At 41.6% G+C, this 26,923-nt stretch overlaps 1 protein-coding gene across 3 annotated transcripts in view; it reads right to left on the bottom strand.

The window, feature by feature from the left end:
• The window catches only part of LOC137635933 (rac GTPase-activating protein 1-like), a 159,291-nt gene that overhangs the window by 75,940 nt on the left and 56,428 nt on the right, over window positions 1-26,923 (bottom strand). For all 3 annotated transcript variants that reach the window (XR_011042822.1, XM_068368380.1, XM_068368381.1), the window contains exons 6-7: window positions 19,617-19,734; window positions 5,693-5,814 (exon numbers count right to left, since the gene is read on the bottom strand). Coding sequence is in view for 2 of the 3 variants with exons in the window: in XM_068368380.1 (XP_068224481.1) it covers window positions 5,693-5,814; window positions 19,617-19,734 (240 nt within the window). In the remaining variant the exon portion in view is untranslated. The remainder of the gene's footprint in view (window positions 1-5,692; window positions 5,815-19,616; window positions 19,735-26,923) is intronic.

The raw sequence follows: 26,923 nt of genomic DNA, 5'->3' as shown, positions 1-26,923 counted from the left end.
TAATAGAGTTTATAGCTTAGGGCTAAATTACCTCATTCTAAGATTCTGCTTCCTCCAAAGAAAAATAGCAACTAAAAATAAAAAAAGAAATATGTACTTTACAGCTTAGGGCTGAATTCTCCTATTCTGACAACAATTTTGCCACAAAATAATGAGTTTTAATGATATATATATATATATATATATATATATATATATATATATATATATATATATATATATATATATATATGATACAATTCTTGCTGAAAATGAGAAGAATGTAAAAATCAGTGAATGTCAGAGGTCAAACTCAGGCATGTACTCTCTCTCAGAGGTTTGTGGTAGGACTGAATGGCGAAGGGTGTAATTTACTGTGTAATACATCGCATGATCCCCAGATCATGGCAAACCTCCAGAAGCCTATCCCGGTGTCGAAGAAGGGTTGACTCAGAGTCTGCCAGGATCAGCCAGTCGTCCAGATAACGGAGGAGACAGATGCCGTTCCTGTGCGCCCAAGACGAAATCAGTGTGAACACTCTGGTGAACACCTGAGGTGCTGTGGAGAGACCGAAACACAGCACCTTGAACTGGTAGATCTTGCTGTCTAGGCTGAATCTCAAGTACTTCATGGAAGACGGATGGATTGGGATCTGGAAGTACGCGTCCTTCAGATCCAGTGTGCACATGAAGTCTTGCGGTCTCACTGCAAATCTGACCGGGTCAGCTGTCTCCATGCTGAACGAAGTTTGTTTGACAAACTTGTTCAGGGCTGAGATCGATGACCGGTCTCCAGCCTCTTGACGCCTTCTTTACAAGAAAGAGTCGACTGAAGAAGCCTGGGGAGCCGTCGTCGACCTCCTGGAGAGCGAGGAACTCGATCAAACGCGTACCCAAGAGGAGAAAGGTCTCCAAGGCCTTCCTATTGCTCTCCTTGGACAGATCCTCAGAGCGCAATAGGGTGCCCAGAGATCCCAGCCAAACGTCCGGCCACGAAGATGCCTGCATGGCACTCTTCGCGACCTTCTCTAGGTTCAGGATCTCCGACGCCGAGAACGTCACCTGCCGAGCGGAGAGCTTCTCGAGAGGAATTCCCCTGGTCAGCTCTTCCACAGAATGGTGAAGTGGAAGGGCCATACTGGACTCCCCCATCATCTCAGAGTACCTCCTCTGATGTACTTGAGGAGGTGGGAGGAGTTTGTACCCAGCAGAAGAACGACCGGAGGCGGCGAGCTCGGAGAGCTGGGCTTCGACCCTGTCCCTGGCCCCTTTCACCCCTTTGGACCAAGGCAAAGCTGCGCTGGACTTAGAGGGTTTCTGGGTGCCGTAGACTTGGTCTAGCACCGTGTCCTTGCCCTCACGAGGGGCAGTCTCCGGGTCCTTAAACTTGTTGAGTTGCCTCATCAAGCCTAGGACCTGCCAGAAAGCGTGTTCTGACTCGAACTGGTCTCCTCCTTGCGGACTGGCAGCTAAGTCTCCGGTCACCAAAGGCTCATCTTGGGGAGACACGTGGACGTCCTCCCGGGGTCTGGCTGGCTCTGGACGGATCCTGGATGACGATTTAGAAATCGTCTTGGAGTCCTTGGGCTCCCTCCTAGGAGGAATACAGGACTCCAGCAAAGAGGTCCGGAAGGGAGCTTCATCGCGAGAAGTTTCTCTCCTAAGAGGAAGGGTTCCTCCCATTGGTGCCGTGGGGGACAACCCTGCCTCGCTGGACTCTCCTGAGGACGGAAAAACCTCGTCCACGGGAGAAGGAGAAACCGATCGCGAAGGAGAAGGAGCCTTCCTGACAGACCTCTTGGGAGCCAACTTCTCCCGAGGAGAAGTCACCACGAAGTCCACTCCTCTCCTTCTCTTCAGCGGGGATGAGTCTGCCGTTGGTTTAAGTCCCAAATCAACGAGGGCCGGCTTCACAGCCTGAACCACTGCGTTCATTATGTGACGGAACCAAAGATGATGGGTAACTGACGCCGTGTCAGTTATCCCTGCTGGAGGGAAGGGGATCTCCTGACCCTTCGGAGTGGACGCCACGGGGCCTGCCTGAAAAGAGGAAGTAAAAGAATGTTTCATGGACCTCTCCGTAGATCCTTCCTGGTCCTGATCCTAGTAGGTAATCCTATGCTTGCGCGGTGGCGATCCAGAGACCGATCTGGAAGTCCGCGTCCCTATCAGTTGGCCGCGTTGATGATCCCTGCGAGAATGGGGATCGCGGCGGCGCTCGCGCGAAATAGCATTCGAGGGATCGCGCGCGGGCGATTTCCAAAGCGCGGGCGCATTGCCGCATGTACAAGAATGCGCGTGGGCACGTTCGCGCGCGGGCGAGATGGCTCGCGGGCGAGAGGGCGAGATGGCACATGGGCGGGCTGGCGAACGGCCGCGCAGGCGAAGGGACGCGTTGGCGCGCACGTGAAGGTGCGCGTGGGCGCGTAGGTGAAGGGCTGCGCTGAAAACTAGGCGACCGCTGGCGGCGCATAGGAGAACGACGATGTTCAGGTGAGTAAAGTCGCGAGCGACTTGGCGAGCGTTTGCCAGGCAGAGAGCGCTGGTGAGCGATGTCGCGTGTACTCCAGAGAACAACGGCGCGTACCACGGACAGGCGAACGACTGCGCACAGGGGATTTATTGCGCGAGAGAGTCGGAGACCTGGGGCGATCAGTCTTAAGAGGGCGTTGGCGCTCAGGAGAGCGTTTGCGCACAGGCGAGTGATCGCGTGGGCACGCAGGGGATCGTTGGCGCATAGTAAGGTTACTGCGCACATCTGAAGAGATGGAGGGAGACGAACGCGCAGGCGAACGCTCGCGAACAGGAGCTCTAGATGAGCGCGAGCACTGTTATGCAGAAGCAAAAGGGCGCGCAGGGGCGCGAGGGCGAGGCGACGGGATGGAACCCTTGCCTAAGTCCAGATCTGGTGATCGTGGACGCGGTGATCGTTGGCACGCTGGGCGCGCATCAGGAACAGGCTGAGTAGTAGCGCGGCTGCGCACAGGAGAACGAGGGCGCTCAGGAGAACGTAGGTGCGCTTTGCGCACATCAGGAACATGAGGGCGCTGGCGAGTTAAGTCTGAAGACTGTAACTCTGGAGAGCGCTTGTGCGCTACTGCACGCGAACGCGCAGGTGGGCGCGCAGGGGAACCCTGACGCGCAAGGGACTTACCCACACCGTGAGTAGAGTCCCTTTTCCCCGAAGGGATCGGTGCCTGTTGGATGACAGGGTGAGAAGGCGCCCAAAGCGCATCTGCAGCCAGGAACGGAGAAAGCAGGTCGGAAGGTCTGGCAGGCGTGGGAGATCGCGAACGATCTGCGGAGAGGTCAAGGGACACTACTGCGACGGTCTGCTTCTGACGGGGGTGCTCCTCCTCAGGGGAAAAAGCAGGAGAGGACGAACCAAAGAGGCGCCTCCTAACTCCCTTATAGGGAGAAGGAAGTCATCTGCTGCGGAGAGGCCGACGGGCCTTACGGCGAATACGACCTCGAGGAAGGGCGTCCAAGTCATCAGTCCTCTGAAGAGGAGTCTCTGTCAGTGCGCTACCCCGAGGGGGATGACCCGCCCGCAGGAGAGACTGTGGGACTCCCCTCCCCCCTCGAAGGATGTTCGGAGGGGGGAGGCGAGCCTTCAGCAACGTCCGCAACAGGCGCAGCATCAAGGGTTTGACCAGACCCGTCGGAAGGCTTTGCCAAGACAGTGTCGACAATATCCGAAGGGAGTACCTCCGGTATTACCGGCGACTGTTTGACCACAGCCCCCAACTGGATCAGGTCAAACAGGGCTTCCTGGAGGGCGAGCCCTTAAGCCCCAAGGAAGTCCAAAGCTGGAACAAATCATCATTAGACACAGTTTGGTCATATTCATTAAAATCCAAAATATCCTCCCCCGGAGGAGAAGAGGGAGCTGCCACGCTAAGGGAGGCAACGCCCTCTCCCGCACCCCGAGGTCGGGAAACACCACTAGGGCCTGCGCTACCACTCGGCAGTCTCTCACGAGAGACCAATCGAGTGGGAGCTTAGGAGGAGGTTCCCTTCTTCAAGGTTGCCCCTGAAGGAGAACGGTCTCTTTTGGACTTCTTACGCCAACGGCCGAATTTCTCCCACTGGGGAGGCAGACCACTCCCTACACTCACTGCAAGTATTCTCCCTCTCACACCGTTGACCTCGGCACTGCGGGCAAAGGGTGTGAGGATCGGTGTCCTCCGCTGACATGAAGGTCCCACAAGAGCGGCCAGCGAGTCCAGGGCACTTGCGCATAGCGATGATAATGGTCGAGGCCAACTTCCAAACACACAGAACTAGAAAAAGCAAAAAAACAAATTAAGGCTGTCATTAACGAGGACGAAAACAGAAACGTCTGTACTTCGTCTGAGCCAAAAGTGAAGTGAGACAACTCACCAGTGTGTGTGTGTGGGGGGGGAGGGGTAGCAAGCTACCCCTTCCCTACCCCCTGCTAACTAGCGCAGAGGGGGGGGGTAGTTAACCCTCGTTAAAAATCTAATGGCTTGTCACTTCAGCTACGCCGAAAGTACTGTAATACCCTATGTAAATAGCGTGGTTTGTATTTCGGTTACGGAACAAATAAAATTTATAGCTTAAAACTAAATTCCCTTGAATTACTAAGATTCTTCCACAATAAAAAGCTCCTGTACATAAAAACAGAATAAAGAGCTCCTGTATACTAACCCTTTTACCCCCAGGCTATTTGGAACTTTCCAACCCTTAACCCAAAGGCATTTTTTTTTAAGCACATTTTGCAATATATATTTTTTAAATTGCTCTAACAGCCTTAATTTTCGTCATAGAGAGGTCAGGTTGGTCTCATTCTTTTGGAAAATGCCTGAAGTTTCTCACAAAGTTATAAAAAATATGCAAAAAAAATAAATGTAAATAGCAGTTTTTTGCAAGGACGTACTGGTACGTCCATGGGGGTAAAGGGATGAGTTTTGTGAAACGTACCAGTACGTCCATGGGGGTAAAGGGATGAGTTTTGTGAAACGTACCAGTATGTCCATTGGGGGTGAAAGGGTTAAGAACCCCATTATACAAATGTATGCCACCAAATATCTAACAGCTAAAATACACAAGGTAAAGTCTAAGTTATATAAAGAGAAAACAATAATATTAGCTTTCATGATATAGTGGGAAGATACTACAAATGAGGAGTTGAATGAGAGATATTGCATCCCAAAAATGAAAAAAAAGGCTCTACAAAGACTGGCTGTTTTGCATATATGACGATAAGTGATGAGGAGGAACAGTAAATATGGAAATAGCATGAAGAAGACCTGTGAGAAGGCACATAAAATTAACAAAAGGGTGATAGAAGAAGAAAGAACTCTCAAAGAGAACTCATTTTGTATCTAACTTCATGAAGGGAAGCTTATGTATTAACCCTTTTACCCCCAAAGGACGTACTGGTACGTTTAACAAAACACATCCCTTTACCCCCATGGACGTACCGATAAGCCCCTGCAAAAAAATGCTATTTACAATTTATTTTTTTTTTTTTTGATAATTTTTTGAGAAAATTCAGGCATTTTCCAAGAGAATGAGACCAATCTGACCTCTCTATGACAAAAATTAAGGCTGTTAGAGCAATTTGAAAAATATATACTGCAAAATGTTCTTGAATAAAAAATAACCCTTGGGGGTTAAGGGTTGGAAATTTCCAAATAGCCTGGGGGTAAAGGGGTTAATTTTTAGGACAATTCATGATATTACTCACTTGTGGCGTCATTCGAGCGCTCAGTAAGCGAGGAGAATAAGCACACTGCTGACTGTGGGGTATGTGTGGAGTGGATGGTAGAGGCGGGCGACCAGAGACAAGTCCTGAGCTTGCATTGTCATCTAAAAAATGAGGAAATGGGGAAAAAAAATTATGACAAAAAAATTTAAACCAAATTACCTAAATACCTCAACTTTCATAAAGTTGACTTAAATGGTTAGTTTTAGAAATAAATTATTCATACCCCTCATAAAACATTTGTACAGTGATACCTCTGGATACGAAAGTTTCTGCTTACGAAAAATTCAGGATACGAAAAGCGATACAAAGATTTTTATGCCCCAGTATACGAAAAAATTTTCAGGATACAAAAAGCTTACGAGATCCCAACTCGTCGCCGAGAGTACAGTACCTTTTTTTTCAGGGTATCAACCCTTAATTTAGGTGTACAGGTAACAATACACCTTCCCTGATCCAAATGCTTTACATACAGTACTGTAACTTTTATACAGTAGTAAAGAAAATGGACCGTTTTCTTAGGGCTTGGAGGGGATAACTAGGCTATAACTACATTATTGAATAATCTCATGGTGGTTTCTGGAATGGATTAGGCTGTTTTTAACGGTTGGGTTAATTATTGAATGATAGAAATGGCTGCATTGCATGTTTATTACTACAATTTAGCGTGTTTATGAAAGAAAAGGTGTCTTTTCGTAAGGCTTGGAACGGATTAGGCTATTTACATGTAAAACGCGACTCAGGATACGAAAAAATCAGGATACGAAACCGTATCCTGAATGGATTACTTTCGTACGCTGAGGCATCACTGTACTTGGACACACAAAATGTTATAAATATGGACAAAATTTCTTTATGAAATTAGTTTTTGATATTAGCTATACTAAGATTTGAATCTGGAAATTCAAATTTTTTCCCTAATCTTATTTGTTGTACTTCTTTAAAGAAATAAGACATTCTAAGGAGTAATTACATCCGTAGAACCCAGAATTTATTGTAAGGACTACACCTGGGTAAAGCTGCCCAAAAAAACATTTCTTTAAACCCCACACCACTAAAATTAAGGAGGTTTTGGTTTTGGGGATTTTAAAGCAACTGTCTTTTTAAAGCTAGCAACATTTAATGAAAGGGTTGACTGAATAATTGTTTAAATATACAACCCTAAAATGGGCATGTGATCAGACAGAGACACAGCTAATTTTACAAGAGCTGCCTGTTTATAGCTCACCATATCTGAATATTGTATGGAGTATTAAGACACAAACTAAATTTTAACAACATTCCAGAGATAAAACCAATTATGGACAGCTGCATATAAAACAATATAATCTCTAGCAGCCACACATACAAAAATACTAACTGTACCAAAAGTTATTTACCTTTAATGTCTGAAATTAAGGACAACAAACCTATTATGTATAAACATCAAAGGACTGACAAAACCAGAGCAATATAAATTCATTCACCCTAGGACTACAAACCAAATTTTCATAAAATCTAGTTACTCAATTTTGATGATATCAGTTATTTCTATAATACGCTAACATTCAAAATCCCCGACTCTCAACTGGATAAATGTGTACATCTACGGCAAAGCCAAAAAAGTTTGTTTTCTTTACCTATTGGGGTCCCTGGGCTTATAGCATCCTGCTTTTCCATCTAGGGTTGTAGCTTAGCAAGTAATTATAATAATTAATAAAAAAAATAATAATAATAATTATTATTATAATAATAGCTTTCCCTCTCTAGTGTATTAATAAGCTTATATAGCAGTGTTTGGCAGTACAGGCCCAGGAGTAACCATCTCTCCTTGTCTTTCAATCTTGAAGTCAAAACTGGTTCAACAGCCTCTTAAAATCACTAGTCAGTGGAGTGGGGGATTATCATTATTACTAGCTTAGCTACAACACTAGTTGGAAAACCAGGGCTCCAACAGGGAAAACAAATAGCCCAGTGAGGAAAGGAAATAAGGAAATAAAATAACTATATAAGTAGTAATGAACAATTATAATATTTTAAGAACAGTAACAACATTTTAACCAATCTTTCACATATAAACTATGAAAAAGAAAGAGATCTGTCAACCTGGTCACCAAATATATTTGCTGAAAGTTGGAACTTTTGGAGTTCTACTGATTCTTACTACCCGATTAGGAAGATCATTCCACAACTTGGTCACAGCAGTAATAAAACTTTTAGAATACTGTGTACTATTGAGCCTCATGATGGAGGAGGCGAGATCATTAGAATTAAGTGTATACTTGATATTACGAACAGGATGGTACTGTCTAGGAAGATCTGAATGGAAAGGATGGTCAGAATTATGAAAAATCTTATGCAACATGCCTAATATACTAATTAAACAACGGTGCCACATCAGGAATAAGAAATTTAATAGACCGTAAGTTTCTGTTAAACAAATTAAGATGAGATTCAGCAGCTGAAGACCAGACTGGAGAACAATACTAAAAAAGGTAGAATAAGAATTAAAATACTTCTTCAAAATAGAAGATCACAAAAATCTTAAAAGACTTTCTTAATACGCCAATTTTTTGTGCACTTTAATAGGAGACAGACCGAAAGTGTTTTTCAAAAGTAAATTTGCTGTCAAGAATCACACCTAAAATTTCAAGTTTCATGCAGAGTTAAAGATACATCATCAATGCTGAGATCCATATGTTGAGGAGCCACTGTTCTCGACCTACTTAAGAGTCATACTTTTTGTTAGGGTTCAACTTCATGCCACCGAATTTGCACCATGCACTACTTTTAGCTAGATCTCCATAAAGGGATTCAGCAACCTCAGATCTACATTAAGAAGATGGAATTGATGTAGAGAGTAGCATCATCTGCATATGCAGCAAGCTTGTTTTCAAAGGCAAACCACATGTCATGTGTATAGTATAAAAACTAATGGGCCAAGAACACTATCCTTGGGAACACCAGATATCATATTCCTTTACTGACTGTCGTGCCCATCAACCACAACTCTCTGCGATCTATTACTTAAAAATCTATATCATAAATACCACAGCATTTATTGCCCAGAAATTCTTATAAGAAATCCAAGCTTCTTTTATATAAAGTTTAGCAGAAAACTGACTAAGTATACTTCTGAGAGGTTGTCAAAATTTTTTTAAAGTTAAGACTAACAGAAATTAAGAGATGTACCAGTGCTTCTAATATGATGAACTCTAATTTTCAGGTCTTTTATATGAGTAGAATCTAACTCAGTGTGCTTCTATCACTAAAATATTAATAACAAGGGCAGCATTGTTGAAGAGAGGAGTTCTACATCTTAAACCCAAAAACCCAATAAGGAAACTTTCCCACAATACATTGTTTTATTTAACTAAACCTTAAAGGCTATCAAGGGTCATAGGAATCTATCATTTCTTTGAACCTCCCATGATTTTCATGCCTTTTCTCTCGAACCTCGGTTTTATCTAAAATTACCTGTAAAACTAAAATATTTGGTTTTCTTTTTTTTCAATAAATTTGAGCCTCTAGTATAGTAATGAAACAATCTAGCAGTTAATGGCAATCACCAATGATTTGTCAAGACACAGAGCCTTTGTCTTTTCAGTCTGTCTCAACTTATGATTACCGACAGTCCCTATCTCCAGATTGTTTCAATTTAGACATTTTAGTGAGTTTAAAGATGTCTTCTATTGGATTTACTAGTAACATCTGCACAAATTATATCAGGGTAATCATGTTCTGCAATCTTTATGCCTTGTGTTGGGGACAGTTTTGCGATCTAAATAACTGTTGTGAGGAATGCAAAATCCTCACGGTTCCTTTTATGGATATGTATATTTGCATACCAAAATAAAAGTCAACACAAACGGAAACTTGCTTGTAATTCATGGAGATCTCCAGAGAAGACCACAACTAATTGATTATAGCAGGGATAAAGATGATAATGTCAAACCGGCACAGAACTCCAATACATCCTTTAACGAATCATTGTTTTGATTGTGATGCACTTCAAAAGATCTCAAGTTTGTTAGCTTCTGTAAAATATTAAAAGGCCCAGGAGTCTTCAATTAAAGGTGAGGTAGCAACTCTGAACAAACCTTGCCCTATTTCAAACCTAACCTGACTTCTTTAGTTGGACCTCCTGGTTCTAGTGTTCCATTATTATTATTATTATTATTACTATCCAAGCTACAACCCTAGTTGGAAAAGCAAGATGCTATAAGCCCAGGGGCTCCAACAGGGAAAAATAGCCCAGTGAGGAAAGGAAACAAGGAAATAAATAAATGAAGAGAACAAATTAACAATAAATCATTCTAAAATAAGTAACAACGTCAAAACAGACATGTCATATATAAACTATTAACATCAAAAACAAATATGTCATAAATAAACTATAAAAAGACTCATGTCCGCCTGGTCAACAAAAAAGCATTTGCTGCAAGTTTGAACTTTTGAAGTTCTACTGATTCAACCACCCGATTAGGAAGATCATTCCACAACTTGGTAACAGCTGGAATAAAACTTCTAGAGTACTGTGTAGTATTGAGCCTCGTGATGGAGAAGGCCTGGCTATTAGAATTAACTGCCTGCCTAGTATTACGAACAGGATAGAATTGTCCAGGGAGATCTGAATGTAAAGGATGGTCAGTTATGAAAAATCTTATTCACTAAGGGTTCTGATGGTGCACATCACGACAGATTCAGGATTCTCTCACAAGGCCTCTAACAGGATGACTATAGGAGCTGGTACCTTTATAGGTTTTAAGTTATAGGTTTCAGTTGCAGTATCATCTGAAGATACACACAAGACTTTCAGCCAGGCAAGAGCAACACCCCCAACCACATCAGAAACCTTCCAAGTCAACAACTTAAACTCATGGTCCAGGGCTTGGATGGATCAGCTGCCTTGAAAGTGCAAGGTGAACACATTACCACTACATGAAAAACACATGTGCAGTTCCTGTACAAAAAGATGCAGGCAAACAGGAAAACCAGTAAGTAAAGTTTTGATTTATTCTTATGAACGGAAAGTTAAGACTGAAAGATAGTGCAAGGGAAGGGACCAATTATAGTGAGGTATCTCTTTACAGTAGGGAAATTATTGCGGAAAAATATTCCAATAAGTTGCTCAATATTACTGAAAATATATTCTAATAGATTGTTCAACATAAGTTATGTTGCTATTTATTCTATCAAGTCTTCAGAGATGCCTCTTCCTTAATTCTGCCACTTTAATTTGAATAGAATCAATAAATTGTTATCTCAAAGGGAAAACAAGACTGGTATTATAGTTCTTGTATAGCACTGGAGCCTTCTATACCACAAAGAGATACGGACTAGCGTTTTATTTTATTTATATTACAAATCATTTACCAATTTTTGTTCTTGATTATGATCTCCGGTCTTGACCCAATCATTAATAGTATAAAAGCTTTAAATCCAGGGTTGAAGAAAAGATATTTGTTGACATTAAAATATTTATGGAATACTCTCCTTTCCTGATTCTATAGTACAGTAGGTGTTGTTGCTAGTTTGAAAAAAAAAAATTGAAGGCCATCAGGATTTTAATTTACATTTGTATAACTTGACTTTCTGTAATCAAAAGAAAAGAACAAATATATCCTTCCAGGGATGAAAAGAGAACAAGTATGTCCTTCCAGGGTTGAGAAGAGAACAAGTATGTTCTTCCAGGGTTGAGAAGAGAACAAGTATGTTCTTCCAGGGCTGAGAAGAGAACAAGTATGTTCTTCCAGGGTTGAGAAGAGAACTAGCATGTTCTTCCAGGGTTGAGAAGAGAACAAGTATGTCCTTCCATGGATGAAAAGAGAACAATTATGTTCTTCCAGGGTTGAGAAGAGAACTAGCATGTTCTTCCAGGGTTGAGAAGAGAACAAGTATGTTCTTCCAGGGCTGAGAAGAGAACAAGTATGTTCTTCCAGGGTTGAGAAGAGAACAAGTATGTTCTTCCAGGGTTGAGAAGAGAACAAGTATGTTCTTCCAGGGCTGAGAAGAGAACAAGTATGTTCTTCCAGGGTTGAGAAGAGAACAAGTATGTTCTTCCAAGGCTGAGATGAGAACAAGTATGTTCTTCCAGGGTTGAGAAGAGAACAAGTATGTTCTTCCAGGGTTGAGAAGAGAACTGGCATGTTCTTCCAGGGTTGAGAAGAGAACAAGTATGTTCTTCCAGGGCTGAGAAGAGAACAAGTATGTTCTTCCAGGGTTGAGAAGAGAACAAGTATGTTCTTCCAGGGCTGAGAAGAGAAGAAGTATGTTCTTCCAGGGTTGAGAAGAGAACAAGTATGTTCTTCCAAGGCTGAGATGAGAACAAGTATGTTCTTCCAGGGCTGAGAAGAGAACAAGTATGTTCTTCCAGGGTTGAGAAGAGAACTGGCATGTTCTTCCAGGGTTGAGAAGAGAACAAGTATGTTCTTCCAGGGCTGAGAAGAGAACAAGTATGTTCTTCCAGGGTTGAGAAGAGAACAAGTATGTTCTTCCAGGGCTGAGAAGAGAAGAAGTATGTTCTTCCAGGGTTGAGAAGAGAACAAGTATGTTCTTCCAAGGCTGAGATGAGAACAAGTATGTTCTTCCAGGGTTGAGAAGAGAACAAGTATGTTCTTCCAAGGCTGAGATGAGAACAAGTATGTTCTTCCAGGGTTGAGAAGAGAACAAGTATGTTCTTCCAAGGCTGAGATGAGAACATGTATGTTCTTCCAGGGTTGAGAAGAGAACAATTGTGTCCTTCCAGGGTTGAGAAGAGAACAAGTATGTTCTTCCCGGGCTGAGAAGGGAACAACTATGTTCTTCCAGGGTTAAGAGAACAAATATATCCTTCCAGGGATGAGAAGAGAACAAGTATGTTCTTCCAGGGTTAAGAGAACAAATATATCCTTCCAGGGATGAGAAGAGAACAAGTATGTTCTTCCAGGGTTGAGAAGAGAACAAGTATGTTCTTCCAGGGCTGAGAAGAGAACAAGTATGTTCTTCCAGGGTTGAGAAGAGAACAAGTATGTTCTTCCAGGGCTGAGAAGAGAACAAGTATGTTCTTCCAGGGCTGAGAAGAGAAGAATTATGTTCTTCCAGGGTTGAGAATAGACCAAGTATGTTCTTCCAGGGTTGAGAAGAGAACAAGTATGTTCTTCCAGGGATGAGAAGAGAACAAGTATGTCCTTCCAGGGCTGAGAAGAGAACAAGTATGTTCTTCCAGGGATGAGAAGAAAACAATTGTGTCCTTCCAGGGTTGGGACAGTCTCTGAGGTGCAAATACATTAATTGACTTCTTCCCCTATATCATGTCCTGTTATGGATATAAATAGGAATTATCAAATAATTGCTCAAGAGATTATCAGGACATAAAGTGTTGGTTATTTTCTATGAATACGTAAGTTTCGGCCTTGGAGCCAATTGGTTTCAATTCCCTCAGAGTTGCTGCGAAGGAATTCCTTTACTAACAGAGCTTCAGGATTCTGATTTAGCAGATGTTCCAGAAGAATCGAGTTACATTCGAAGATCCAGTAGGAGGGTGACTCTACCACTATCTTATTTGGGAGAGCCTTCTTCCCCATCCGTGGGTGCTAGCTGTAAGCATAGATGCTTACCTGATATTCTAGACATACATCCTCCAACTGTCAGAGTTATATCTGCAAATTAATTTTTAACTGTCTTCTTAATGCATTTTATTAACATCTTTTACCATATTTTGGACTGGGTTTTGCCAAAATTTCCACATTTCAGTGCCTTTATTTTAGTCAGGCGAAGTTTCATTGTTATATAGGGAATCTTTATAGTCATTTATGAAAAGAGAACACATGATAAAAGCAAGTCTTGAAACAGTAAATCTATGCAGAAGAAAAATACCTCCAGGAAATGACATGAATGAGCGAGTCTCAAACAGTTCACTATTATACAAAAATGTAAGAGATCAGGCAGAATAAAATCATCTTTCTCTCTCATATTGATATGTTTTGTATTTGAATCATCAGTGATATGTTTACTTATTGAAATAATTAAATTTTCTTTCTCAGTGTAATAAAATATTTCATTTTCACTTGAGAAAAATTAATTTTGAGTTTTCTCTAAAATCGCATATCTACATTTTTGTATTAAATTCTATAATTTTACTATCATTCAATTTAGAGATGTTAATTTAACCCTTTTACCCCCAGGATATTTGGAACTTTCCAATCCTTAACTTCCGGGCAGTTTTTTTCAAGCACATTTTGCAATATATATTTTGTAAATTGCTCTAACAGCCTTAATTTTCGTCATAGAGAGGTCAGGTTGGTCTCAATCTTTTGGAAAATGCCTGATGTTTCTCAAAAAGTTATCAAAAATATGCAGAAAAAATGTAAATAGCAGTTTTTGGCAAGGACGTACCAGTATGTCCATAGGGGAAAAGGGATGAGTTTTGTGAAATGTACCAGTACGTCCATTGGGGGTAAAAGGGTTAATACACACACACAATACTGTATACATGCACGCGTTGTTTAATTAAATTATAGTAAAATACCTTGAGATAAGTAATTTATTATACTCCCTAGTATGTTGAAACACTTGAAAGTGTGTACAATAAATCCTTTAAATAAGGGATTTTGACGAAGGAAAAATCTATTTCTGGGGAGAGACCTGTGACGCCCGGTGAAAAAGTCCTTCTTTACACTTTTCTGATATAAATCTTCCAAATATACCAGAGAAAGATAAAAGCATGGAAGGCAGAGGTTACTACCCTCGCGCAAGCACCTTTGTGGGTGTCGTGTATACATCAGGGGCGTGTGAAAACCACTATTCACAGGCTGTCTTCTATTTAGATAATTCCTTCATCAAATGGAAGGGCCGTAACAAAGGCCCCAGAAACCACACTTGGACCACGCCACCGTCACCCAACACGAGCGCCCTCTAGGATATCCTTCTATTTTGGACTTGCTCGAGTGGTTGTGTTGTTTGAGCTCTTGGTGTTTTTTTTCCCGTGATGGGAGCTAATTCATCATGACTGACGCTGCTACTTCACCTTTACCAATGTTAATTTTGTATGAAAAACGATAATTTGAAGGCCCACATATGATAACCAAGTGGAAAATGTCTGGCAACCCTGTTCCCACCATCTATACATCAAGTATCGATACCAAGTATTTCAGTGATCTGTATCAGTTGTTATGAGTAGCCTACAGTACTATTTACCGTAAATTGAAAAGAAGTACTGTGTCGTCTGCATGACTGAGTTTGACGTAAACGTCTTTGCGTGTTTATTTTTGCATTTATACAGCCCTTTTTTTCACTTGTATTTCAAAATCTCGTACGTCTGGCAGAGATGGAAGGCATTGATAGAGGGTAGGCAAACGCAAATATGATCTATGAGAACATCCCGTTTCCAAAGACATTGTGTATTGGTTGAGTGATAGGTGAATTTACCAATGAGTAATGTTTCAATAATAAAGAAATTTAATTCAATTCTCAATGGTGGTATAATCATTAGACAAGTAAATGAAAAAGCAGAAAAACCAATTACCCTTTAAGGTTCAGCCAGTAACAAATTGATACATTTGATAAAAAATCTCATAATATAATGGAACTTTCCTTTCCATCACAAACCTAAAACTATACAGTATAATATAGAAAATACTGATCTGCACATCAAAAGAATACAGTACAAGACAAGTTAACTTTATATCATTATATACAGTCACCCATTAATATTCACAGGTTCTATATTCGCGGATTCAGCCATTTTTGATACAGAGACCCATATAACCTATATTCATAAAAATTCACTCATTCACGGTTTCCGGATAAATACTCTTGCAAGCCGACATTTTCAAACTGACCACGGTTCTTTGCATCCAACCTCCTTTGGGCCCCCACACACTCTCGGCACAGCACAACAGCCAATCTCACTCTCACAGAAATACATGACAACTTTATCAACAGTATACATACATATACCAAGGCACTTCCCCCAATTTTGGGGGGTAGCCGACATCAACAAAGAAACAAAAACAAAAAGGGGACCTCTACTCTCTACGTTCCTCCTAGCCTAACAAGGGACTCAACCGAGTTCAGCTGGTACTGCTAGGGTGTCACAGCCCACCCTCCCACATTTTCCACCACAGATGAAGCTTCATAATGCTGAATCCCCTACTGCTGCTACCTCCGCGGTCATCAACAGTATATCCAGTGATAATCCCTTTGCATAGTAACTACAGCATATCAATAAAAATTATTGAAGGATAATCATACATACATTATGCTTAAGTAATATTTGATATGTATCAATAATATAAACCTCTCTCTCTCTCTCAAAGCATATTCCTAACATCTAATAGCTGACCACTCCCTGTGACCAAGCCTTACTGAAAGAGACTCTACTAACTCTTGAACAGAATTTTTGTGCCTTGGAGTCCAGGCCAACTAAAAAGTCCACTTGCTGTTTCTTGGTAATACTCGGATATACTCAAGTTTGACTGCTCTTGAATGTCTGGAAATCCAAGTAACCACTAGTCTTCTGCTGTTAATCCTGACAAGAAAACTGGCTTCTGCCTTGTGCAGCAGGTTTGGGACAGCCTAACACTGAGGAGACTTAACTATTGGTTTGGCAGCCCTTATGGGATTAGTATCATAGACAAAAAATAAAGTAAAATCAAAGACAGAACCTAATGAGGGAATAATTATCAATAAAAATAGAGTCCATGAAACCCACTAGAAGGAGGATAGCAAAGGGCAAGATGAAACAACAGCCTAGAAATGTAACTGCTACCAGAAAGATACTCCCTCCTAGCAGAGGAAAAGGAAGAGCAGACTGTGCTAATCGGAGACTCCATGATAAAGGACCAATGTGTAATGTATGTAAAATTACATTTTTAAATCCATGACCTAAAAGGTCAATGTAGAAATTAGGAGCAAGCATGAGAATGCCAATTCAGTCATAAGCAGGATGCGAAACTCAAGACACTGCTGATCAATTGCAATGTAACATTTTTCATGAAGAGTAAACACAACCAAGCCGTGAGAAAGAGTTGTCTCTCACCGGATCTAAGTACCTTCCAGTATTAATATTGTGTTTACATATATCATTAAGTGCTGAGATAACTAATTAGACGTTATCATCAATATGGATATTTTAGTCACTTTCAGGTTAAGCTGTCATACGGAATGGTCATCCGACCAAACCATCTATACTCCTGTGATGGAGATGTTAATAACTGTTTTTAAAGAAATAAACTGTTTTAAAGTTAACTTACTTAGACTTATTCAGAAGAAGTAACCTGCCAAGTCTAAACATTACACCACATTGAAGAGACATTTGATTGGAAAACTAATGTGTGTTTATAACAGTACCACACTAACAAATGCACTTCGCCTTCAAAACGAAGAAAAACTTCAGGTCCTATCCAGGTGCGCACTCGCAGAAAGTAGAAGTAGTTAGTAAAACTACAATGGATAAGACCACTATCCTTGTTCAGGTACCCAGAAGCAATCTATTCCTTGGAAATGACACTGCTGGCCAAACAAAACCTTTGGTTAAACAGCTAAAAAAAAAAAACTGCAGAAACACGTTAGGAACAAGAGCAATAATGCAATTGTTATAGGTATTACCACATTTGAATCAAACATTTTACCATATCAGTCGCAACTTGAATCACTTACAATAATAATACAGTTACCCGCCAGCTATTCACAAATCAAGTTTGCAAGATTTTGGATACAGCAAATATTTGCTAGATATTCAAGAAAATTTTATATATTTAGAAAATATTTTTCTTTCAATTAAGTATATAGCTGATCATAATTTTTTTCCTTTTAATCTCATGTTTATTCATTAACAATTATTTCTTATATCAATAAGTAGATTTTCAAGTTCAAATGCATTTCTCTATTGTATGCACTGTATGAACACACAATGCTACTACGCAAATAAAAAACATTAGCGATATATTTCTTTCATTTTGTAAAATAAATAAGATTTAATATTTTTTCCTTTTAATCTCATGATTATTTATTTACAATTTTATATCAATAAGAACATTGTAAGTTAAAAAAAGACCCGATGAACAAAACTATGGAGTATGTGATACTGAACACATTAGCAATTTATTTTCCTTTCATTTTGGTAAATAACATCGTAAAATATTTTTCTTTTAGCATAGTGATTATTTGTTTACAATCAATTTTATATCAATAAGTACATTATTCAAGTTAAAAAAACAACGAACGATACTTTTTGGTACGTACGAACGTATGCATATCAAACAACATTAGCGATTTATTTTTCTTTCATTTTGAAAAAAGAAATTGTAACATTTTCCTTTTAGTCTAATGATTAACCGTTTTACCCCCGGGGTATTTGGAAATTTCCAACCCTTAACCCCCCGGGGGTTATTTTTTTCGCCAGCACATTTTGCAGTATATTTTTTTTAAATTGCTCTAACAGCCTTAATTTTTTGTCATAGAGAGGTCAGGTTGGTCTCATTCTCTTGGAAAATGCCTGAATTTTCTCAAAACATTATCAAAAATATGAAAAAAAAAAATTTATAGCATTTTTTTGCAAGGACGTACCGGTACGTCCATGGGGGTAAAGGGATGGCTTTTGTGAAACGTACCAGTACGTCCTTTGGGGGTAAAAGGGTTAATTGCTTAAAATCAATTTCATATCAACAAGTACACATTTAAGTGATAAATCAAAATGAACATTACAATGTGGTATGTACGAAGGCACAATGCTACTTACGTATGCATATCAAAGGTATTAGCGATTTATTCATCTTTCATTTCAGTAAATAACAGACCGTGAATTATTTTCTTATAGTCTATTGATTATTTCTTTACAATTCATTTTATATAAATAAGTACACATTCAAATTAAAATGAACAATGAACAGTATTTTCTGGTATGTACGAATGAACAATGAACAGTATTTTCTGATATGTACGAATGAACAATGAACAGTATTTTCTGATATGTACGAATGAACAATGAACAGTATTTTCTGGTATGTACGAATGAACAATGAACAGTATTTTCTGGTATGTACGAATGAACAATGAACAGTATTTTTTGGTATGTACGAAAGAACAATGCTACACATTAGCGATTTATTTTCTTTCATTTTTTTTTCTTTTAATCTCATGATTATTTACTCAATAAATCTTATATCAATAAGTACATTTTCAAGTTAAAAAAAAAACAATGAACAAAACTAAAACTTTTGAAATTATTTTTTATAAGTTTAATGATATCAAAAATAAAAATCTAATTTGGTCTTCCCCCTTCATTACTCTCAGTTATGGCACTACTAAAATTATCATAGAATACTAGTAAACAAAAAGAGACAAAAAAGAAAAGTATAACGACTTGATCATAATGCTAGATTAATTTTACTTCATAAGAAATACGGAATAATTCCTGAACAATTTTACTTATCTTCATACAAAACTTCAAAACATATCCAAGATAAATTCTTTAAACTACAACATATTCAAGTTACACCTCTTTTTACAAACACGTAAGAAGATAGTCCTCGAGTCTACAAACACGTAAGAAGATAGTCCTCGAGTCTACAAACACGTAAGAAGATAGTCCTCGAGTGTACAAACACGTAAGAAGATAGTCCTCGAGTCTACAAACACGTAAGAAGATAGTCCTCGAGTCTACAAACACGTAAGAAGATAGTCCTCGAGTCTACAAACACGTAAGAAGATAGTCCTCGAGTCTACAAACACGTAAGAAGATAGTCCTCGAGTCTACAAACACGTAAGAAGATAGTCCTCGAGTCTACAAACACGTAAGAAGATAGTCCTCGAGTCTACAAACACGTAAGAAGATATTCCTCGAGTCTACAAACACGTAAGAAGATAGTCCTCGAGTGTACCAGGAGAAAAATTAGAGTAAAATAATATTAGTGTCTAACCAGATTTGATAAGAGATGACGCTTACCTGATGATACATGAGTAGCTGAAGGTTTGACCTCAATCTCCGTACAAAATTTCTTGACATCATTCCCAGTTGAGTAATAAGTTGTAACTTGTGTCTTGACTTCGTGTATCTTCTTTTCCTATGAATACAAAATTTGAATCAATCAAATTATCCCTTTAATCCCCAGGCTATTTGGAAATTTCCAACCCTTAACCCCCAGGGGGTTATTTTTTTCCCAGCACATTTTGCATTATATTTTTTTTAAATTGCTCTAACAGCCTTAATTTTTGTCATAGAGAGATCAGGTTGGTCTCATTCTCTTGGAAAATGCCTGATTTTTTTCAAAAAATTGTCAAAAATATGAAAAAAAATATTTTTATAGCATTTTTTTGCAAGGACGTACCGGTACGTCCATGGGGGTGAAGGGATGGCTTTTGTGAAACATACTAGTACGTCCTTTGGGGGTAAAAGGGTTATGAAATCTTGTGGTTACATCCACAATTTTCCAAAATACCTTGGATAGTTGAACACTAACACTGATTATATGATGAGTTTATACAATTATTTGGTACAGCACTGTATACAGTATAGGAAAAAAACCCCCAAAAGCTGTGTTTGCAAGGGTATATTGAATGGGATTTGATCACCATCACATTGAGAACATGAAAAATACAAAAGGAAGGAAGGAAACAAAGGAAAAAAATAATTAAAATAAATTTGTAAGTAATTTTTATTTTTCCTAGTATACAAACCTGGAGCTATTTATAGGGTATACTTTCAGCGCAGCTGAAAGACGAGCCATGATAATTTTAGTACGGGATAACTACCCCATCCGCTAGTTAGCAGGTGAGGGGTGGGGTAGACTGGCTACCCCGCTCACTCACACCTCTCAGCTGAGTAACCACTTTGCTTTATGGCAGGACTTCTCGGGGGACAGGGTGGCGGGCCAATTTGTATAAATAGCTCCAGGTTTGTATACAAGGAAAAATACAAATTACTTACAAATTTGTTATTTGTTCCGACGTGGATACAAACCCTCCGCAATTTATAGGGTGACCTACTCTTAGGAGGGAGGAAGTCCTCACCAAATGGCCTTGGTCATGATCCGGGGTCCTCTCTATTTCGATCTGTGATCGATAGTAGAAGGGACCCTACCCTCGCTAAAATCAAGTGCCGATATGAGGTAATGCACTGATAGCGGCCTGCAGAAGCTTGTGTGTGAGTGAAACTAACAGTGTGACTTGTCTTTAACATAGGAACTCGAGTACAAAACCTATTGTTCTTAAAGACTTGCCCAATACCCTACCTCTGAAAGGTATTGGGGACATAAAGTATTCTTCTATACTTAGGAGGCACAAGGGAAATGGGTCTTACCTGCAGCGAGGTGAGGTCAGCTATGCTGAGGCTTGTGGAGCTATTTTCCCCAGAGGGGAGAAGGTGAAAGGAAGAAAGGAGCCAGGCATTCTTACTCATTCACCCCAGACTAATCCAGGTAGCCTCAGCCCTCAACCCTCTGCTACTTGTCCATCAAGGAGCCTGAGGTGTTTAGACCAATTTTTGTGCGACCACCACAGGATCAATGGATAAGGTCTCCATGTTCTTCTGGGTTACATCTTTGCAGGTAGTGGACCGTGAAGGTCGATTGACACTTCCACATGCCCACCTAAAGTATCTGCACCAGAGTAGTTTCTTGAATGCCAGGGACGTAGCAACGCCACTGACGTTACGAGCTATGGGTCTTAGGATGGAGGAGAGTCTAGATTGAGAGTGGCCTCAATTGCATTCCGATCCTCTTGACCTTCCCCGTGCTGGTCAACAGTGCCGACACACGGGGGCGAGCTGGTATCGTTCTTTTAAGGTAACCCCACAGACTCCTCACTGGGTCAGACCCCAGTTGATGGGTTTTCGATTACAGAACGAAGACTCTTTATTCGAAATGGGTTGCACCTAGGGTACAGCACACTCGGATTTGAGTCTTGGCAATCTACTCAGGGACGCCGCTGAGGATTACTTCTCCCCGTCTCCTAGGGTGGGATACATCATAAGATAGATCATACAACACACTAACACTCTTGGTCAAAAGCCCAATTGAGTAGAAAGGCCGTCTTCCGTGTAAGGAAGCGATCTGCTGCTGGGCATAAGGTTCGTAGAGAGGGGCCTTCAGAGACTGAAAGACCAGAACCGCGTTCCCAGGAGGAGGTTGACATCTGACGGGGGACTAGTTATCTCACACTTGTATAAGTAAAGGGATCGATGGGAGAGAATCCCCTTCCACGACATCAGTCACCAAGGACCGAACACTTCGCCTGGAAGACCAACGCTGAAAAGTGTCTGAGGTGCCTAGACATCTTTTCCATAAAAGTGTTGCCAAAGGCCTCTCTGAGAGAGGCGGTGTAGGATCGTCCCAGGCGAGAAGTCGAAGCAAAGCTACAGCTTAGGAAAGTGTTAGCATGTGGCAGCTTGGAAGATCGTGCCGTGGAGGAAGATCCCTCAGAACTCCGTCAGGAGCTGTAGAAGGTCCGGGAACCATTCCGCGGCTTGCCATAGCGAAGCTATTGGAGCTCCGTCAGTGGCTGCAGAAGGTCTGGGAACCATTCTGCGGGATGCCATAGCGAAGCTATTGGAGTCATTGATAAGATCTTGCTTATCCTGACTTGGCTGAGGACTTTTTACCAGACCGAGTGGGGGAAAAATAGGCCGCCCCACCGATCTTGGAATTCGATCTTGTTTGAGGGCCTGGTGTTCCAGAACTAGGGAACGGTCAAGTGGGAGCCAGAAGATCAGGGCCGCTGCAAGCATAACCACAGTCGGGGACCTCACAAAGTTAAGACTATGTTGGATACAAGATGATTCCCAGACACTAGGAGCCCACTATCTGGGTGGTTTTGCAAGCACATTCCTGTACCAGGAATGACACAAGCAGATGGGGGCAACTAGTTGTCCTCTGTCCATCTGAGGCTTCTACTACTAGATGGTTCTCTAAGAGAGGCGAATGCTGGTACCTTTCTGAATCGCGCCAACAGACGAGGTTGGAATGGTGCGGCATCTCCCCCCCCCCCCCCCTCTCTCTTTTGATGCATTACAGAGAGCATCAGGTCCAGAGGGAAGACAAGAGGACATGCCTCTTTGCAAAAGTTCTTGTCTGCCACCCATCATCCGCGGATTGTCCAGCGGTGAAGGGGGGGAGTCCATAGCAATAAACACACCTCGAGATGATGTCGAGACGTGTAACTAATTGCATGTTCTTGCAGTGAAGGGGAACAGCCTGTTCTCCCTCCAACTGCCACTAAACCAGTGGGGTTGGCCGAATAAGACCGATACCAACCGGAAAACCAGTTAATCAGTACAGATTATGCTATAATAGCGAATCTTCATAGAGATCGCTTTCCGGACAAGAGACTGTACGGTAATCACCGAACGTATCCAACTAAACCCAAGAGGAAATTGAGACGTATCTTCAATCTACTGTTGGGTGGGTAAAGAGCATAAGTCTACTACGGAGTAGTAACACCGAACTGTGGGTATTACAAGCATACATGTGTAGTTCGACATAAAAGTCGTGTCTGGAACTAAGTTTTTTAACGTTCGTAACGAAGGTTTCTCCTTCTTATGACAAAAAACGTTCTTACTTCGTCTCCGATCGGTAACCTAGCATTAACATTGAATGTTCCCTAATAGGGAACAGAAATGCTTGAGAGAAGTTTCCAGCCAAAGACTTTGTAGGAGACTAAGACTTCCGATTGGGGGAAAGGAAAAAATGCCTATAAGGAGGCAGAACGTAAATGCTATATGTCTGGTTACAGGAAAGTAGCCAAGTAATGTACTGAATAACCTGGTTTCAGTAAGGGATATAAATATACAACTTAATAGAGCGGAGTTCTAATTGCAAGATGTATATAGCCCTTATTGGCAGAAAAATAGCTTGCACGCATATAAGTACTTGTCCATTTGCGCTAGCGCATGTCAAGAACAAGATGCGGAGGTAGTGAAACCAAGCATGGCTGCCGTGGAGCGGAACCTCCAACCCGATAAAACTCGTTAACACTAATAACAAAGAAAATAAAGGCATCGCTACCTCCAGAAACTCAAAATTCATAGTTCTAGTACTTAAATTGGATGAGGAAGCTTGAACGTCCGACATCTCGTACAAAAAAGCACTCAAAAGAATAAAAAATCACAAGCAAAGGAACGCACGGGTAAACACCGAAGATGCTATGAAAGGAGTGACGTGGTTGGCGTGGGTGGAGATGGTGGTAGTAGCAATCAGTAGTGGATGTAGAATGGCACATCGTAGTAACGGGGATATTTGAAGAGGAGATATCTAAATGGCACGAGACCTCTGGTAGTAGTTTTCACGCCCCAGTTACTATATACCGACACCTATTTAGGTGAGCGAGCTGGGTTCATCTCTGGCATTCCTATGCAACTTTTTTCTCTGGTAATACATAGCAGTTATATACCTTAGAAATCATGCTAAAGGAGCATTTCACTGGGTGGGACAGGTCTCTCGCCCAGAAATAGATTTTTCCTTCGTCAAAATCCCTTTATTGGCAGAAAAATAGCTTGCACGCATAAAAGTACTTGTCCATTTGCGCTAGCACATGCGTATTCTCTGCCTCCAGGAAACGTTTGCAACGAATCCGGTTTTGGGAATAATGTACGTGCGACGAATTGCAACATTATTGCCAAAAGAATTTTGATCGTTGACTAACTGTAATATTTTCTTGAATAAGTGAACATGTTCTCAAACAAAAATATACAGTTATGGAGGCGATCATTTCCCCTTTGGTTTACCCCTCCTCTGTATGTGAGGGGCTAGCCAGTGTTCATTACACAGAAACGGATGTCTGGTTACCTGTGGGCCGGGTTTGAAACGTTCGTAAACGTGATGAAAAGTTGCCTACGCTGTTGCTATCGTTCTTTAACGTCAGCTAACAACGTTCCTTCGGGACTAATTGTTCGAAACAATAACCCTGTAAGGATAGAATAAAAAGTCTCGGAAGACTATCGTGTAAAAGGCAAGTCGTTATAACCACGCTACAATGACGGGGGAGGCTGCCTCCATCAAACGGTAGAACCGAGTTTAAGACAATAACCTCACAGTTTTGTCTTGGCTAGAGTGCATGCTCCGTGACAGGCTACGGCCTTCATAAAGTTTTAACAACACTCGAAGTTCTGTAAAAACTTCTCAGGAACGAGTCTCCCGAAAAGGGTGAAGTCTCGTATGTGGGAGTTTGCTTCAAGAATGTCAGACATAATTGCCATCGACCGCTTACCCGAAAGGGTTGCCATCAAACGCTTTCTCGCTAGTGAGAAAACTACCGTCTATCAGGCAAGGCCTGCCAGGGGAAATGAACTGCAATGTAAAGAATTTTTTTCTTTTTTTCTTTTTATTCCTCGCTCATTTCTGTCTGCTAACCAAACCACTCGAAGCGGGAAGGTGGAGGAAAGATGACGGTGGTTCGTTCGAAAACAAAAGGATCGGTGCTGGCGAAACCAGACTAGCTGATATAGTAATCAGCTGGGAGCGTTGAGTGACGTATCAAGTCACACCTTTGGAAGAACCATCCCGTAGGGGGGTGAGGTCGACTATAGAGTTTTCAGAAAATCCATTTGTGAATTCCTTTCTCACGACCTTAAGGGATGTTGTGCCGAGAACTCGCAGGAACTCTCGCCGATTCCTGATGGAATTTTCAGGAATCGTGTTACGTGACCAGGACCCAAAGGAACTGTGTCATAGTTACCTGTAGAGAATTGTAAACCCTTAGGCAGCAGGTATCCCTCTGTCATCAGCGTAAAATTCTTATTGACGATGGGCACGCACCAACAATTCACGGGACAAGAGTTCGAAAAACTGTCATAAGAGTTGTTCGTGCACTTCAACTGATTGCGTGCGCACACGTCAATATGGTCAAGCGCGCCAAATTGGTCAAGCACGCGAGAGCTCTCAGTGTGGCGAGAATACAGTACTCGCTACTACGTCCACCAGAAGGTTTACGATAGCCTGTGTTGTGTGAGCGCCAACGGTCAACACAACGAGAGTCCCCAAACTCTGTCATATACAGTAAGTATGGCTATGATCACGAGAACCCAAAGGTTCGGCATGAACTGCGTTGTGAGACCCCGAAGGATCAGCGCAAACGAGAAAGGGAAGTTTCTCTGTCCCGAGACACCGAAGGGGGGGTCAGCGTAATTAAAGGCACGAGACCATGGGCCTAATGTAGTCTATGTTGCAAGACCCCGAAGGGTCAGCACAACGAGAAACCAAAGTTTCCCTGTCACTAAACACTGAAGTGTCAGAGTGACTAAAGTTACGAGAGCCCAAGGGTTCTGCGTAATTAATGTTGCGAGACCCCGAAGGGTCAGCGTAACGAGAAACCAAAGTTTCCCTGTCACAAAACACCGAAGTGTTGAGAGTGACTAAAGTTACGAGAGCCCAAGGGCTCAGCGTAACTAATGTTACGAGACCCCGAAGGGTCAGCGCAACGAAAAACCGAAGTTTACCTGTCACAAAACACCGAAGTGTCAAGTGTCGAAAGTTACGAGAATCCAAGGGTTCAACGTAACTAATGTTACGAGACCCCGAAGTTTCCGTCACCAAACACCGAAGTGTCAGAGTGACTAAAGTTACGAGAGCCCAAGGGTTCAACGTAACTAATGTTATGAGACCCCAAAGGGTCAGCGCGATGAGAAACCAAAGTTTCCCTGTCACCAAACACCGAAGTGTCAGTGAATAAATTTACGAGAGCCCAAGGCGTGATTGATGGCACAAGTTCCCGAAGGTTCAACGTTACCATGGTAACGAGAGCCCGAAGGTTCAGCGTAACTGAAACCCGAAGGTTTCAGAGACCCCGCAGGATAACATGACGAGAGCCCAAAGGCTCAATGATCGCCCCAGCCCAAAGGGTGATCGTAACGAGACCCCGAAGGATCAAGGAGAACCAGCAGGTTCAAGATAATACCTCTGCATAAGAGGTTTGTTCTCCCGAAGGAAAATGTCGTTTAAGATAAGGCTCTCGCTCCGCCCCTGAAGGACAACCATAAGCGTAACAGGGGACCGCCGATGCCCAGAGGCGGTCTTCTCTCGAGGACGAGAGACTCGTTCCCCGAAGGGATAACCTGCTTCGGAGAAAGCTCTGCCACCGCCCCTGGTGGATCAGCAAGCTTCTACAATTTATTTCTCGCAAACGAGAGGGAGGTTCTCTCGAAGGAGATCGCCTAAGACAAGCTTTCTCCCAGCTCTATGGGAATAAAGTGTAGACGTAAAATATCTCTCTCGCGAATGAGGGAGAAGTCCTCCCGAAGGAGGACATCGCCAAAGACAAGCT

The sequence above is a fragment of the Palaemon carinicauda genome, unplaced genomic scaffold, assembly GCF_036898095.1.
Source record: "Palaemon carinicauda isolate YSFRI2023 unplaced genomic scaffold, ASM3689809v2 scaffold2, whole genome shotgun sequence".
Classification (NCBI taxonomy): domain Eukaryota; kingdom Metazoa; phylum Arthropoda; class Malacostraca; order Decapoda; family Palaemonidae; genus Palaemon; species Palaemon carinicauda.
This window is presented reverse-complemented; position numbering and strand designations above follow the sequence as displayed.